The sequence below is a fragment of the Pinus tabuliformis genome, chromosome 7, assembly GCF_031772625.1.
Source record: "Pinus tabuliformis cultivar Carrire ecotype Pingquan chromosome 7, CPIR1, whole genome shotgun sequence".
Classification (NCBI taxonomy): domain Eukaryota; kingdom Viridiplantae; phylum Streptophyta; class Pinopsida; order Pinales; family Pinaceae; genus Pinus; species Pinus tabuliformis.
The window spans coordinates 1,650,139,534-1,650,152,140 of NC_142293.1; the positions used below are offsets into that span (position 1 = coordinate 1,650,139,534).

General features: G+C 40.2%; 1 protein-coding gene across 1 annotated transcript; it reads right to left on the minus strand.

Annotated features, from left to right (window-relative positions):
* Positions 1 to 3,953: 3,953 nt before the first annotated feature.
* Positions 3,954 to 4,808, minus strand: LOC149254733 (uncharacterized). Its single transcript, XM_089457072.1, has one exon. It carries the CDS (start codon positions 4,636 to 4,638, stop codon positions 4,408 to 4,410), a length of 231 nt encoding a protein of 76 aa, XP_089313198.1. The 5' UTR covers positions 4,639 to 4,808; the 3' UTR covers positions 3,954 to 4,407.
* Between the last annotated feature and the right edge of the window lie 7,799 nt (positions 4,809 to 12,607).

Here is a 12,607-nt window from a genome sequence, read left to right on the forward strand (position 1 = left end):
ATGTACATGACCAGACATTGCATATTCAGTGGGGAGATGTGAGCAAGTTCCTTTCTAATCCAGGCAAACAACATTGACAAGCATCAAAATGGATTTTGAGGTATCTCAAGGGTACTAATCATTATTGTTTATGTTTTGGTCATAATAAAATTGTGCTTGAAGGATTTACAAATGTAGATATGGTTGTAGATATGGACACCAGAAAGTCCACTATAAGTTATTTGTATACATTTATAGGTGCAATGGTATCTTGGGTGTCAAGGCTACAAATAATAGTAGCTCTCTCTACAAAAGAAGCAGAGTACATAGCTGCAACAAAAGCTTGTAAAGAGATTTTATGGATGTAACGATTCCTAGGAGAGATAGGAATAAAGCAGGACAAGTATGTGTTATATTGTGATAGTCAGAGTGTCATTCGCTTGGCGAAAAACTAAGTATTTCACTAAAAAACTAAGAAAATTGACTTAAGGTACCATTGTATCTTACATGTGTTGGAGGAAGGACAATTATCCTTGAAAAATATACATACAAATAAAAACCCTGTTGATATGCTCACTAAGATTCTACCAAGAAACAAACATGAGTTATGTAGAAGCATGGTAGGACTCGATGCGGCTAGATTCAGGACACTTCATTTGGTTTCAAGTGGGAGAATGTTCAGTGTGAAGCCAAACAAAATCACATGGATCCCAACCATCGCTGACCTCCTGGTGACACCTTCCATGTTGACGCCAACCAACTCCACTGCCCTTGAATTCTATAAATCACTATGTAACTCATGAAAAACACATGTAGAGAATTCTAGAGTTCTAGCCACCTTCTATAAAATTGTAATTTGCCTAAGCCTGAGCATGCAAGAAAGGGAAGGTCTGCAATGTACTAGAAGTCTATGATTTATGTTCTCCATTGTGGTTGTTTCTCTCTTTAATGTGTTCTGCCTATTTGTGTTGTCTCCTATTGTTTCTGTGATGTTTTGTTCGACTTTTATGTACTCTAATACCCATCAACTAGTATCATTCTACTATTGTGTACTCTAATACCCATCACGGCATAATCATGTGAGGCTATAGACAAACAATTTTACCATATTCTATAAATACACCCCCAAAGAAAAAACCTATGGACCTCTCATATTCGCTATGTTTCATTATTGAAGCCTTCATTAATTGGCCTTTTCTCTATACCTTGGTGCTCAAATTGTATTAACCATATCCTTTATTTTGCTATAGAGAACACAAATCAATGTACAATGGCCATGGAAGCACATTAAATTAGTTCAATATAATCATAGCTAGCGGGAATGGCCCATGTAAGGTAAAAGGACCTTGAATTTACACAATGAAATAAGCAATAGAAATCCTCGGAGGTGTGGTTTATGTTGTCGTAGTCTAACCAACATTCAAATTTGGTAGGAGGAAATTTCAGTGAATTTTTAATAAAATTTGGTAGGAATTTTTGTAAATCCAGGTTACCGTTGACAAACTTCAAGATTTTGGGTGCCCTTGGTTTTTTTTTTTATGGTGTTAAAACCATTGCCACCATCAAAACTTGATTCAAACACTCATACTACAAGATTTTTTGGAAAAAAAAATTGTCGAATTCCAACATTTTTTTGCTATCTGGGAAAATTTGTTTCTTGATAGACAACACTGTATATGCTTATTTATCTTCAGCAATCTCTCCTGAAGTTTGGTGAATTTAAAATTGTTCGAAAGGTGTGGTGAGTTGTTGAATTAGAATTCTCAATTTTGTTCAGCTCGATGATTCAAAACACTAAAACTAATATGACGTAGTATAATTAATAGATATTTCAATTTATTTTTTCTTTTAAGAATTTTTATGGCATAATTTTTAATTTTTAAAGTTTGTATTTTTTTTTTAATTTAAAAAACATAAATAAATTTAACTTCAAAAATATTTAATATTTAAATTTTACAAATTATACAACTCAAATTCTCCATTCTCATAATCCAAAATATCTATAAATTAAATTACACTTTTAGTTATGAAATTAATTTTAAAATATTAAATTACTAAAAAAAAAACCTTATACTGAGCAGTGTCTTCATGCCAAGTGCCATCATTTCCCTGTTCAAAAGTTTGGTGTTCTCAACACTTTAGCTACTCGTGCACTCAGAATTTCTGATGAAAACCACCTTGCAAATGAGAAAACACATCTCCTTAATGTTTTCAATAATAATGGATATAGTAGGCACCAAGATCTTAAAGCTTTCCTTAAAACTAGCAAAGGTCCTATGATTAAAAAAGACCGCAAAGATTGGATTTGAGGGGTGCATCTTCCTTTTATCTAAGGGACCACAGACACGATTGTGAGGATCTTGAAGAAACTTAAGGTTCCCTCAACCTTTAGGCCCCTAAACATCATTTGAAGCTCAATACCAAAGGATTCATGAGCAGACAACTAACATCAAGCATGGGAGGACCCTCTCCTCATCATTGGTAGAACATGTAGAAGACAAAACATCACATCTACATTGAGGAGGCTCAAGTCATTGCAAGGATTGATCATTTCCATCACTGAAAGTTTAGGGAGGTGATCCAAGTGGATATTGGTGGCCACCCACCTATTCCACTTGGACCCCAACCATTGTTTCTTTCAATTTTTCAGTTTCCTAAATTGTAGCACATTTTACTATTTTTGACAGTTTTTCCGTTCCTAAACTTCTGGAGCCGTTTTGAGGCCCTAAACGACGTTTCTTTGGAAAATCACAGGTAATGGTTAAAACCTTCATCTTGATATTTTTTGTCATCAGTTGTAGTCCTCAGATATATCTTTCTAACGATGTATCATGTGTGTCAAATGAAGATTGTATGCCAAAGTTACGACCCCGGAAAGTTTATGTACCAATTTACCCCAACGGGACCCATATTTTGGTGTTTCATCTCCTAGGGTTAGGTTTTTGGATGTTTGGGGTTTTCTAGTGTTTCTCAATAATAAATAGGCCCTCAGGGCTCATTGTAACACAATTCAGAGGCGTGTAGCTGCCACATCTCTTCTTAGAGACAAGCTACCATCGCACGAGGTAGTCTTATTTCCATTATGTTTGATAAACAACCATCCCCCGAGCTAGTCTTATTTCCATTATGTTTGTAAGCATATTTCAGTATATGATACTAATGAAATAAAGTGTTATTTCTACTACATATCCATATTTATGGTTATATTTATAATTTGTTGCATTCTTATTTAAATTCAGATCAGGAGGTCATAGAGACTGAAAGGAGATAGCTAGAAAATTAGCACTTGTTGGGTGTTTATCTTTGCTCTTATCATTTTTATTTCATTTTCATCAATTATTCATTTATTTATGTAGTATCACTTTTTATTCTATTATTTTTATCATTATTTATTTATTTTTATACAAGTTTGATATATTTTTATGAATCTTGAGTTTTAAAATTTGTTTTGGTGGTTATTAATTTATCTTGATTTCTCCCCTTTGGTTACTTGTTAATTCCCATTCTTACTTAACTTTGACCCTTTAATAGTAATGAGTTCTCATGTGATCATCACCCAAAGATTTCTCAAAAATCAAAAAATAAATTGGAATATTAAATTACTTTTTAAGATCATGTAAATTCTTACTATTAAATTTAATTTAATTTTTAAATATTAAATTACTTTATCTGATCATGTAAATTAAATTTTTACCATTGTTAAGCCAGAGGATATAAATATTATGGAATTACAATTTTAAATTGGACGGCCAAAAGTGGCAATTTGGGCAAAAATATTTCAAAAATTATTGTAGAGACAGTTTTGGAATCGTGTTTTTGATGGTGAAAATGGATTCAGCACCATCAAAAACACTTAAGCCACTAAAATTTTGAAGTTTAACAACTATAACTTAGATTTACAAAATTCCTTGCCAAATTTTCTCAAAATATAACCAGAATTTCCAAAAATTTCCATAACCAAACAAAATATTAGCCTGAGGCTTTTACATATATGAGGTTACGGTTTCCGATCAAAAGGAAAGGAGAATGAATTACGGTATCGGACACCCCCGACCCAATCTATTGAAGATTTTTGAGGCCTCCCGAAGAATATGTCGCGGGTTTTAGAAACTCGAGAAAGGGGAAAACACAGAATCCATCAGATTATGGAAAGAACTCGAAAGCCCAAAAGGAAAAATAATTGCCAATCCACTCCTTTTTCCGCGTTGTATTTCCTTTGAAATCCAATTTCATTAGGGAAATATTAAAACATATAGATCTGAACTTGCAATGTATTTGACGAATAAAACTTTCAGCAGAGAAATAATTTCATTCTTTGATATAAAATACAAATTGAAATTGGTACCGGAGAGGGACTGGCCAAATCAGGTATCGATTCCCAGTAACAACTTGGTGATCTAAAAATTTCAAAATACGCGAACAAAATTTTCAACACTCTCCCGACGCAAATCTTCCATTATCGCCTTCATCTTCGAAGCTACAGACCGCAGAAAAAGCAGAGTTAAGGCCATCCATGAGCTCGCCGTTGGTGAGACTACGCTCTTCTGCTATCGGCAGCAGCTTTTTCTCGAAAGGCCGCCGTCTTCTCACAAACAGCTTCCGCGGAGGGGCGATTTCCATCCACTGCATATCAGCTTTTGCCGTCTTGGGAATCGCCATTAGTCGGCCAAAAACTATCTTCAAATGAAAATCCCCACAAATCCAAAGGAAAACTCTTGGCAAACTGCAATACTAAGCTAACTGGATTGCGTTTATTAAACACGAATACTTATCGCAGACGCAATTCAGAAAATTTATCTCTGAAAGGAAATTTCGACGTATGATTTCTCTACGGCCTATGTTGGATGTGCTGTGAATTTAAAGGTGTTGCAGTGTAACTTTCATTTAACGCGTGAAGCAAAGAGAAGGAAACTTGGTGTGTTCATTCGCCGAACCTCCCTAATTTGACAGCACAACGCCTCTGTCGAATCTTGTAATGACATGTTTACAGAAAATTCCTGAAGTCATGATTTCCACACCGTGCGATTTTGGCCTGTGAATGTGAATTTGAAGTGACGGTGAGTTTCATTTAACGCGTAATTGCTGTGAATGTGAATTTGAAGTGATGGTGAGTTTGATTTAACGCGTCATTGCCGTGAATGTGACTTTGAAGTGAGAGGTGAATAGCTTTCATTTAACGCGCCATTGGAAAGGAAGGCAACGGGATTATAGTTATCTGTAAGATCGCTGAAACTACTTAATTAATGTGAATACGCGGAAACAGTTAGCACCACGACCCTCCCTTGAATGTAAAATAAAAACATAAAAATCAAAGGGATACTTTTATTTAAACAATCTCCTTCCTATAACGTAATACGCTTCAACATGCCTTAATATTTTTATGCAATTTAAAATAGAGTTTAGGCTTTTCCTTTTTTGTTCAATTGGTAAGTGTCATATTAGGCCAGTTTAGTTTATTTTGTGTTACTCAAATTAAAAATTAGGTTTTGAAAAAAAATTATAATTTACATCAGTTAATCTTAAGAAACTAATGAATTCTTAATGAACTGATAAACTGATATGTGAAGTGTATATATTAATTACTGGTTCATGTATAAAGATTTGTTTAAAATTTTATATATTTATAATTTTATTTTTGAAAATTTAAATAATGGTGAGAAACAATTGATAGTAAATATAGTTATTTACATAGTTTTACTTATTTTTATAGAAAGGCTTATTTAAATTATGGTATCTCATAATAAATATATTATTTGTCATAATATGAACTAATGTTAATGATTTTATTTTTAGATGATTTTTTCACCCAGCTTAAAAATAAAAAGCCATTACATAAACATTAAAATCATGCATGAATATTGTAACTATATTGATAATGTATAACATAACATATGAGAGAAGATTATCTACACTATATTATATTGTGTAAACACTACAATAAAACTTTCAAATTATAATCCAATCTAGTATTTATAAAATATTTTTTTATTATATTGAAAAATAAATATTTATTTTTCAAAATTAAATTGCCATGAATTAATCACTAACACAACAATATTAAAAAAATTAATATTTTTTATTTGTATCTACCATTCATAAATATATATTAATAAAATTATTATTATTAATATAAATTTATATTAATTAATATATACTATTTAATAATAATATTAATCGATAGTAGAACATCTCGAGGGAACAGGATGGCTCTGACGGCGTTCGTTAATCAAAACCGCGAAGGGTTAGGGTAGCCGCAGACCGCAGCTGCAGGACCACAGGCTGGAGCGGATTTCGGGAGTTAGGGCTTCGAGCTGCCGACAGATCGACTCCATCGACGGGAGGCTGCAGTCACTGTCCGGTATGGAGGGTCAACGGGAAACGGACCTCGTGGATTATTCCGAGGATCCGTTGGAAGGACAGTTAATCTTCTCTAACCCTAATCTAGCTACCCCGGGTTTCGTTCCACCGACTTCTGAAGCTTCACGCGCACAGGATTGCTTGCCGGTGGTCTCCTTGCCGGATCCTTCTTCATCATCCATCGGTCTGGAGGCACCGCCTCTCTCACCCGGTACAGCTTTACTCCTTGCCTCTTTATCGCCTGATTCATTGACTTTCGATCAGATCCCATCTCCGCTGCCTGATACTCATACTGCTCAAGAAGATCCGAGGGTGAAGGCGACAAATCCCCTCCCGGACAATGGGGCAAAACCCTCTGGATGCTTCGGTACGCCGGTTATCAACATAAAACCCTCAAAGCCCTCACCGGCTGGGGACACAAACCCGTTTGCGGAACATCCGTCGGCGCCTCGCACCAAGAAGCAGAAATCGAAGTGTGTTAGGGCAACAACGAAAGACATCACTGTTACCTTCGGCAACTCTTCGGATTTTGAGGAAACTATGGCTATAGCGCGCACAGTGTTGGTCGGACATGTGCGGGGGCGTACCTTCACGGCGGAAAGGCTGATGCGCTGGGTGAAAGAAATCTGGGGAGCCCTGCTCTCACAGATGCCGGAGGTACAGGTTCTCCCACGAGGGTGGTTCTCCCTCCATTTTGCAAATGAAGGGCACACGAATACGGTACTTGAAAGATATTGGCATATTGAAACAGCACCTGTGCTATTAAAGAGATGGAGCCCGTTATTCGATCCTGAACGCGAACAAATTGCAGCAGGGCCATTGTGGGTGCGACTTCCGGGGCTTCCTTTACAATACTGGAGCGAAGAAGCTTTCACCAGGATCGGAAATGCTTTGGGGACATATTTGGATCATGATCGATCCTACATCGACACTCGGAAGAGAACAGTGGCCCGAATTTTGGTACATCTGGATACCCGAGAGGGATTGGAGGAAAGAATCACTCTGCAATGGGGAAAGCACAGGCGCATTCAGATTCTGGATTATGAAGGAGTCCCCTTCCGTTGCAACCGGTGCCATCAAGTGGGGCATCTCTACAAGGATTGCCCATTGATCAAACGTCCGGATAGCTCTCCAAAGATCTCTCCCATTGCATCCAGAGGGACCTCTCCATACATTCCTCAACCGTCGCATGGATTCTCGGTACCCCTAGGCGCCCAGGAGTGTCCAGAGATGAACAAGAAGGACACGCCCTCACCTCCTATGACTCGGGCTCGGGCAGCTGCAGCAGCCGCACAAGCCACGGGTACAAATCTTATCTCTCCTTCTATCTCTATTGCACATTCATCAGAATTTGTTAATTCTATAACATGTTCTATGGCGCATTGCATTATTCCCCCGCCCCCACTGATTCCCTCCACTGCTCCACCCTCCCTGCCTCTCTCATCGTCGCCTCCTTCGTCGCCTCCCTCTGATCCTTCTGTAAGGAAAATCCCCCCCCACCCATATTCCCTCCGACCCCGGACCACACAATCGGAATCCTCTGAATCCCAGATAGGGCTGGGCATTGTCCCTATGGGTACGGGATCCTCCTCCACTAGGGGAAGGAAATCTGATCTAAACAAGGCTATCAGACGTGCTGGAGCTGAAGTCGCATCTGGTCGACAATCCACCATTGACGGGGTCCTTAGAGCAACAAACCCCCCGAAGAGGGGTCCCCCATGAAGTGCCTCTCCTTTAATTGCAGGGGTTTGGCTAGTCCCCCTAAAAAACTAGCACTCAAACGACTTTTTGAGGTCGAACTCCCGGATGTCATCCTCCTTCAAGAAACGCTAGGCCCCGCTGAGTCCATCTCCCACTCCCTGAGCTCTATATCGCCCAGATGGAAATTCATAGCTATGGATGCCAATGGTAGATCGGGTGGACTGGCGATTGGTTACAACCCAAAAACCATCAGATTGGACTCTTCCTGGGGAGGTCTTGGTTTTATGGGAGCTGACATCTTCTCAATGGACCTGGGTCTCTCCCTTCGCATCATCAATATCTATGGTCCATGCCAACAGAGGGAAAGCTTTTGGAGAATGCTTCTCAGCAGGAGCCTGATGTCTCTGGATCGCATCATTCTGGGGGGTGATCTGAATTTCTCTCTGGGGTTTCGGGAGTCTTGGGGCTCTATGGCGCAAGTAGATTCCATCACAGATTTTATGAGAAGCATACTGGAGCAATATGATCTTATTGACATCCCCATGCAGAACCCTCTCCCAACATGGAGGAACAGAAGGGTTGGGACAGCGGCACTGGCTCGCAGACTTGATCGATTCCTGATGAAAGGCCCTCTGATCCACCAGCTACACCATTACAAACAGTGGGTTGGATCCGGGGGCATATCTGATCACTCTCCAATTTTAATGGAGATCATGGGCCCTCATCCAAAGCCAAAAGCCCCTTTCAAGTTTAATCACCTATGGCTTCTGGATCCAAGCTTCTCCAAAATAGTCTCGGATTACTGGCAAGCTCATCCCATTGATCGAGAATCCTCGATGGCAAGGGGCTTTGTCAAAAATCTGACTGAGCTCAAACACATAGTGATTGAGTGGGCCAAGGCAAAAAAGGCAAGGGAGGATGAACAGCTCATTATGGTGGAAGAAGAACTTAAATCCCTCCTGGATGAGAGAAACTTGGGGTTTGTCTCCGGGGAGAACAAGACTCGTCTAGTAGATTTGGAGAAGCAAAAGCACAATATTCTCAAGCTCAGGGAGGAATCGCTCAGGCTGCGGAGTAGGGCTTTGTGGCTAAAAGCTGGGGATGAGAATTCAAGATTCTTCCATAATTTCGCTAAAGGAAGGAGAGTGGCAAATACCATTTGGAACCTCCCCCTCCCGGGTGGAGGATTGGCGGACACCTTTAATAAACTCTCCCATCTCGGTTCGACTCACTTCAAAGGGATATTCAAGAGTCCTGCTGGAACAAACCTAGCTGAAATCATCAATGTGGCCTCTCACTTTCCTAGGTTTGTAAATAATGAAGACATTGGCGCACTCACTGACCCTGTCACCATGGAAGAACTAGAAAGCACTATCAAGTGGTTTCAGAAGGAAAAGAGCCCAGGACCCGACGGATGGACCATTGAGTTCTATATTGCATTCTTTGACATCATTGGTGGAGATATCCTGAAGGTGGTTGAGGAGAGTAGAATTTCGGGCCAGCTCTATCATGCCATAAATTCCACCTTCATTGCTCTCATCCCCAAATCGGACTCTCCTACATCCTTTGACGACTTCCGACCTATCTCTTTGTGTAATGTCCTTTATAAAATCATCTCTAAAATCATTGCTAACCGGATCAGGCCCATTCTGTCTAAGCATATTGCTCCCCAGCAATTTGCTTTCTTGGAAGACAGACAGATCCACGAAGCCATTGGATCTGCCCAGGAAGCTATTCATTCCATATGGACTAAGCATCTCAAATGCATTCTCCTTAAGATCGACCTCTCCAAGGCTTTTGATCGAGTTAGTTGGCTCTTTATCAAGATGATTCTTATCCATCTGGGCTTCCCCCTTCCTCTCATCAATTGGATTATGGCATGCATTACATCCCCCACCTACAACATACTAATTAATGGAGCAGCCTCACATTTCTTCCACTCTGAGAGAGGGTTGCGACAAGGTTGCCCTCTATCACCTCTCCTTTTTCTCCTGGTTATGGAAGCTCTAAGCCGCCTAATTATCTCAGCTAAAAGGGAAGGAACTATCAGGGGCCTTAAAATATCAGATGAGTGTTTTCTTACACATCTCCTGTTCGTAGATGATGTCCTTATCCTTCTAGACGGCAGCATACAAGATACCTCTACTTTCAACAGGATCCTAAAGCTATTTGCTCATGCCACAGGGATGGAGGTCAATCGGGCGAAGTCTACTATTACATTGGTTGGCACCTCAGTCAATGAATCTTTCACAGCTAGCCAAGCTTTCCCTTACTCCACTCAGCCCCTGGACAGGGGGTTAAAATACCTCGGTTACTGGCTAAAACCCACCACCCAAAAGATTGCGGACTGGGTCTGGCTGGTCTCTAAAGTGGAAAAAAGGATAACCTGCTGGTGTTATAGATATCTATCCAGAGCAGGTAGATTAACATTGATCAAATCTGTTCTGGAAGCAACACCGGTCTTCTGGATGGCACTCGCCTGGATCCCTCGAAATATCCTTTCTAAGCTACAGCATCTCTGCAACAGATACTTATGGGCGGGCAATAAAGAAAAGCGAACATTTGCATGGATTGGATGGAACAAGATTGCCCTTCCCAAGAAATGGGGTGGCTGGGGTTTGAAGGATCTCCCCTCTTTTGCTAGTGCCCTGGCAGCCAAAATGGGCTGGGCCCTGCTGACCTCTCATAGCTTATGGACCAATATTACCTACCACAAATACATTTGGCCCCTCAACATTATGGAATGGGCCAGACTCCCATCATGGAACAAAACTGGCATATCTTCCATATGGAAAGCTCTCCTACACTCTCTTCCGCTCATCAGGAACAACATAGTATGGCGAATAAGGAATGGAGACAGAGCCCGCATAGGAATAGACCCTTGGAGTGGTAGTGGTGGGAGACATCTGCTTCCACAAGCGCTGGTGGAATTCCTCACAGCTCATGGCATCAGGGTGATTGCACAGATAGCGGATCAAGAGCAATCTGATATCTTTCATCAGGCTTGGAAGACAGCCACCCAACTTAACCTCCCGCAGAGATGGCACACAGCTTGGGGCGAATACTGTGCAGCCCTGATGGAGTCCCACATCAGAATAATTGAGGGATCAGATGAACTTGTTTGGCATCAGGCTGACAGCGGGATATACACACCAAAGGAGGGTTACATCCAGTTAATCAAGCAGAGGAAACCTGAAGTCTTAGACAGATGGTGGCAGAATATTTGGAAGCTAACAGCCTCGCCTCGATCGAAACTCTTTACATGGTGTGTCCTCAGGAACAGAATCCCCACGGGAGAACATCTTATGCGCCGTGCCCAATATGGACCGACGAGATGTGTTCTGTGTAAAGCCGATAGTGAAACTACAGAACACCTATTCCTGCGATGCAATTCTGTACAGCTTGTATGGAATAACATAAAACCGTTTACACACTTCACAGGGGAATGGAGCGGTACTGATCTAATAAACGCTTGGATAGAATGGGACAAAAGACACAAGGGTTCGAAAGCGGCAAACTTGCCCATTATTGTTAACTGGTCCATTTGGAAAGCAAGGAACCAAATGATCTTCGAAGAGAAGGCCATCCACTGGCCCCTTATAGAGGCTGGCATTATCTCTGCTTTCAACGAGCTTCCGGATCCGCCTCCCCCAAAAATTCGCAGGCCAAACCCTCCCCCCATCATTGATCAGGGTACCCCTTGGGCATATTTTGACGGAGCAGCCAATGAACATAGCTGTGGGGGTGGTTTCATCCTGCACTTAACTGAGAACCACTATTACAACATCAAAGCGGGATTGGGTGCTGGAACAAACAATTATGCTGAGCTCATAACCCTGCGACACCTGCTACACTTTGCTTTAAGCCATCACTGCACTAGCATCAACATATATGGGGATTCACAGATTATCATAAATTGGTTCAATAATATTTCTACATGTCACATGCACACACTCAGCGTCATTCTTGATGAAGTCTTTCAGCTCAAAGAGGCTTTTAACCATATCACTGTTTCACACATCTACAGGGAACATAACCAGGATGTTGACAAATTTTCCAAGGAGGCCGCGCTGATGGAACAAGGATATTGGGAGATATCCGAGATTTTGGACCAACAGGAACAAAAATTTTATCATCGCCCATATATAGATCCGGGATACCCTACAGTGGGTCTACATGCGACTTAATTTATATCAGCAGTATGACAACAGCACTATATATGACAGTTTTTTGTATAAATCTTTTTTGTAACAGACTGAAGGATGCCAATAAGGCATCAAAACCTCTACAGCCTACACAGCAAAATCTGAGCGGTAAAACCAATCAGCATACTCATGCAATTTTTTGTAAAATGTACAGAGATATCAGTGAATCATGGCATATGCGATAAGCATCTAGATATGTAATCTTTCATATTAATGAAATGTTACGGATTTTTCCAGTGGAAAAAATATTAATCGATAGTAATAATAATATTAATTAACAATAATAATCTTGATAATGTCTTTCTAATTAATTATATCATAAGCTATTGATCGTATTTCTCGATCACAAAAATCTAAAATCAAGC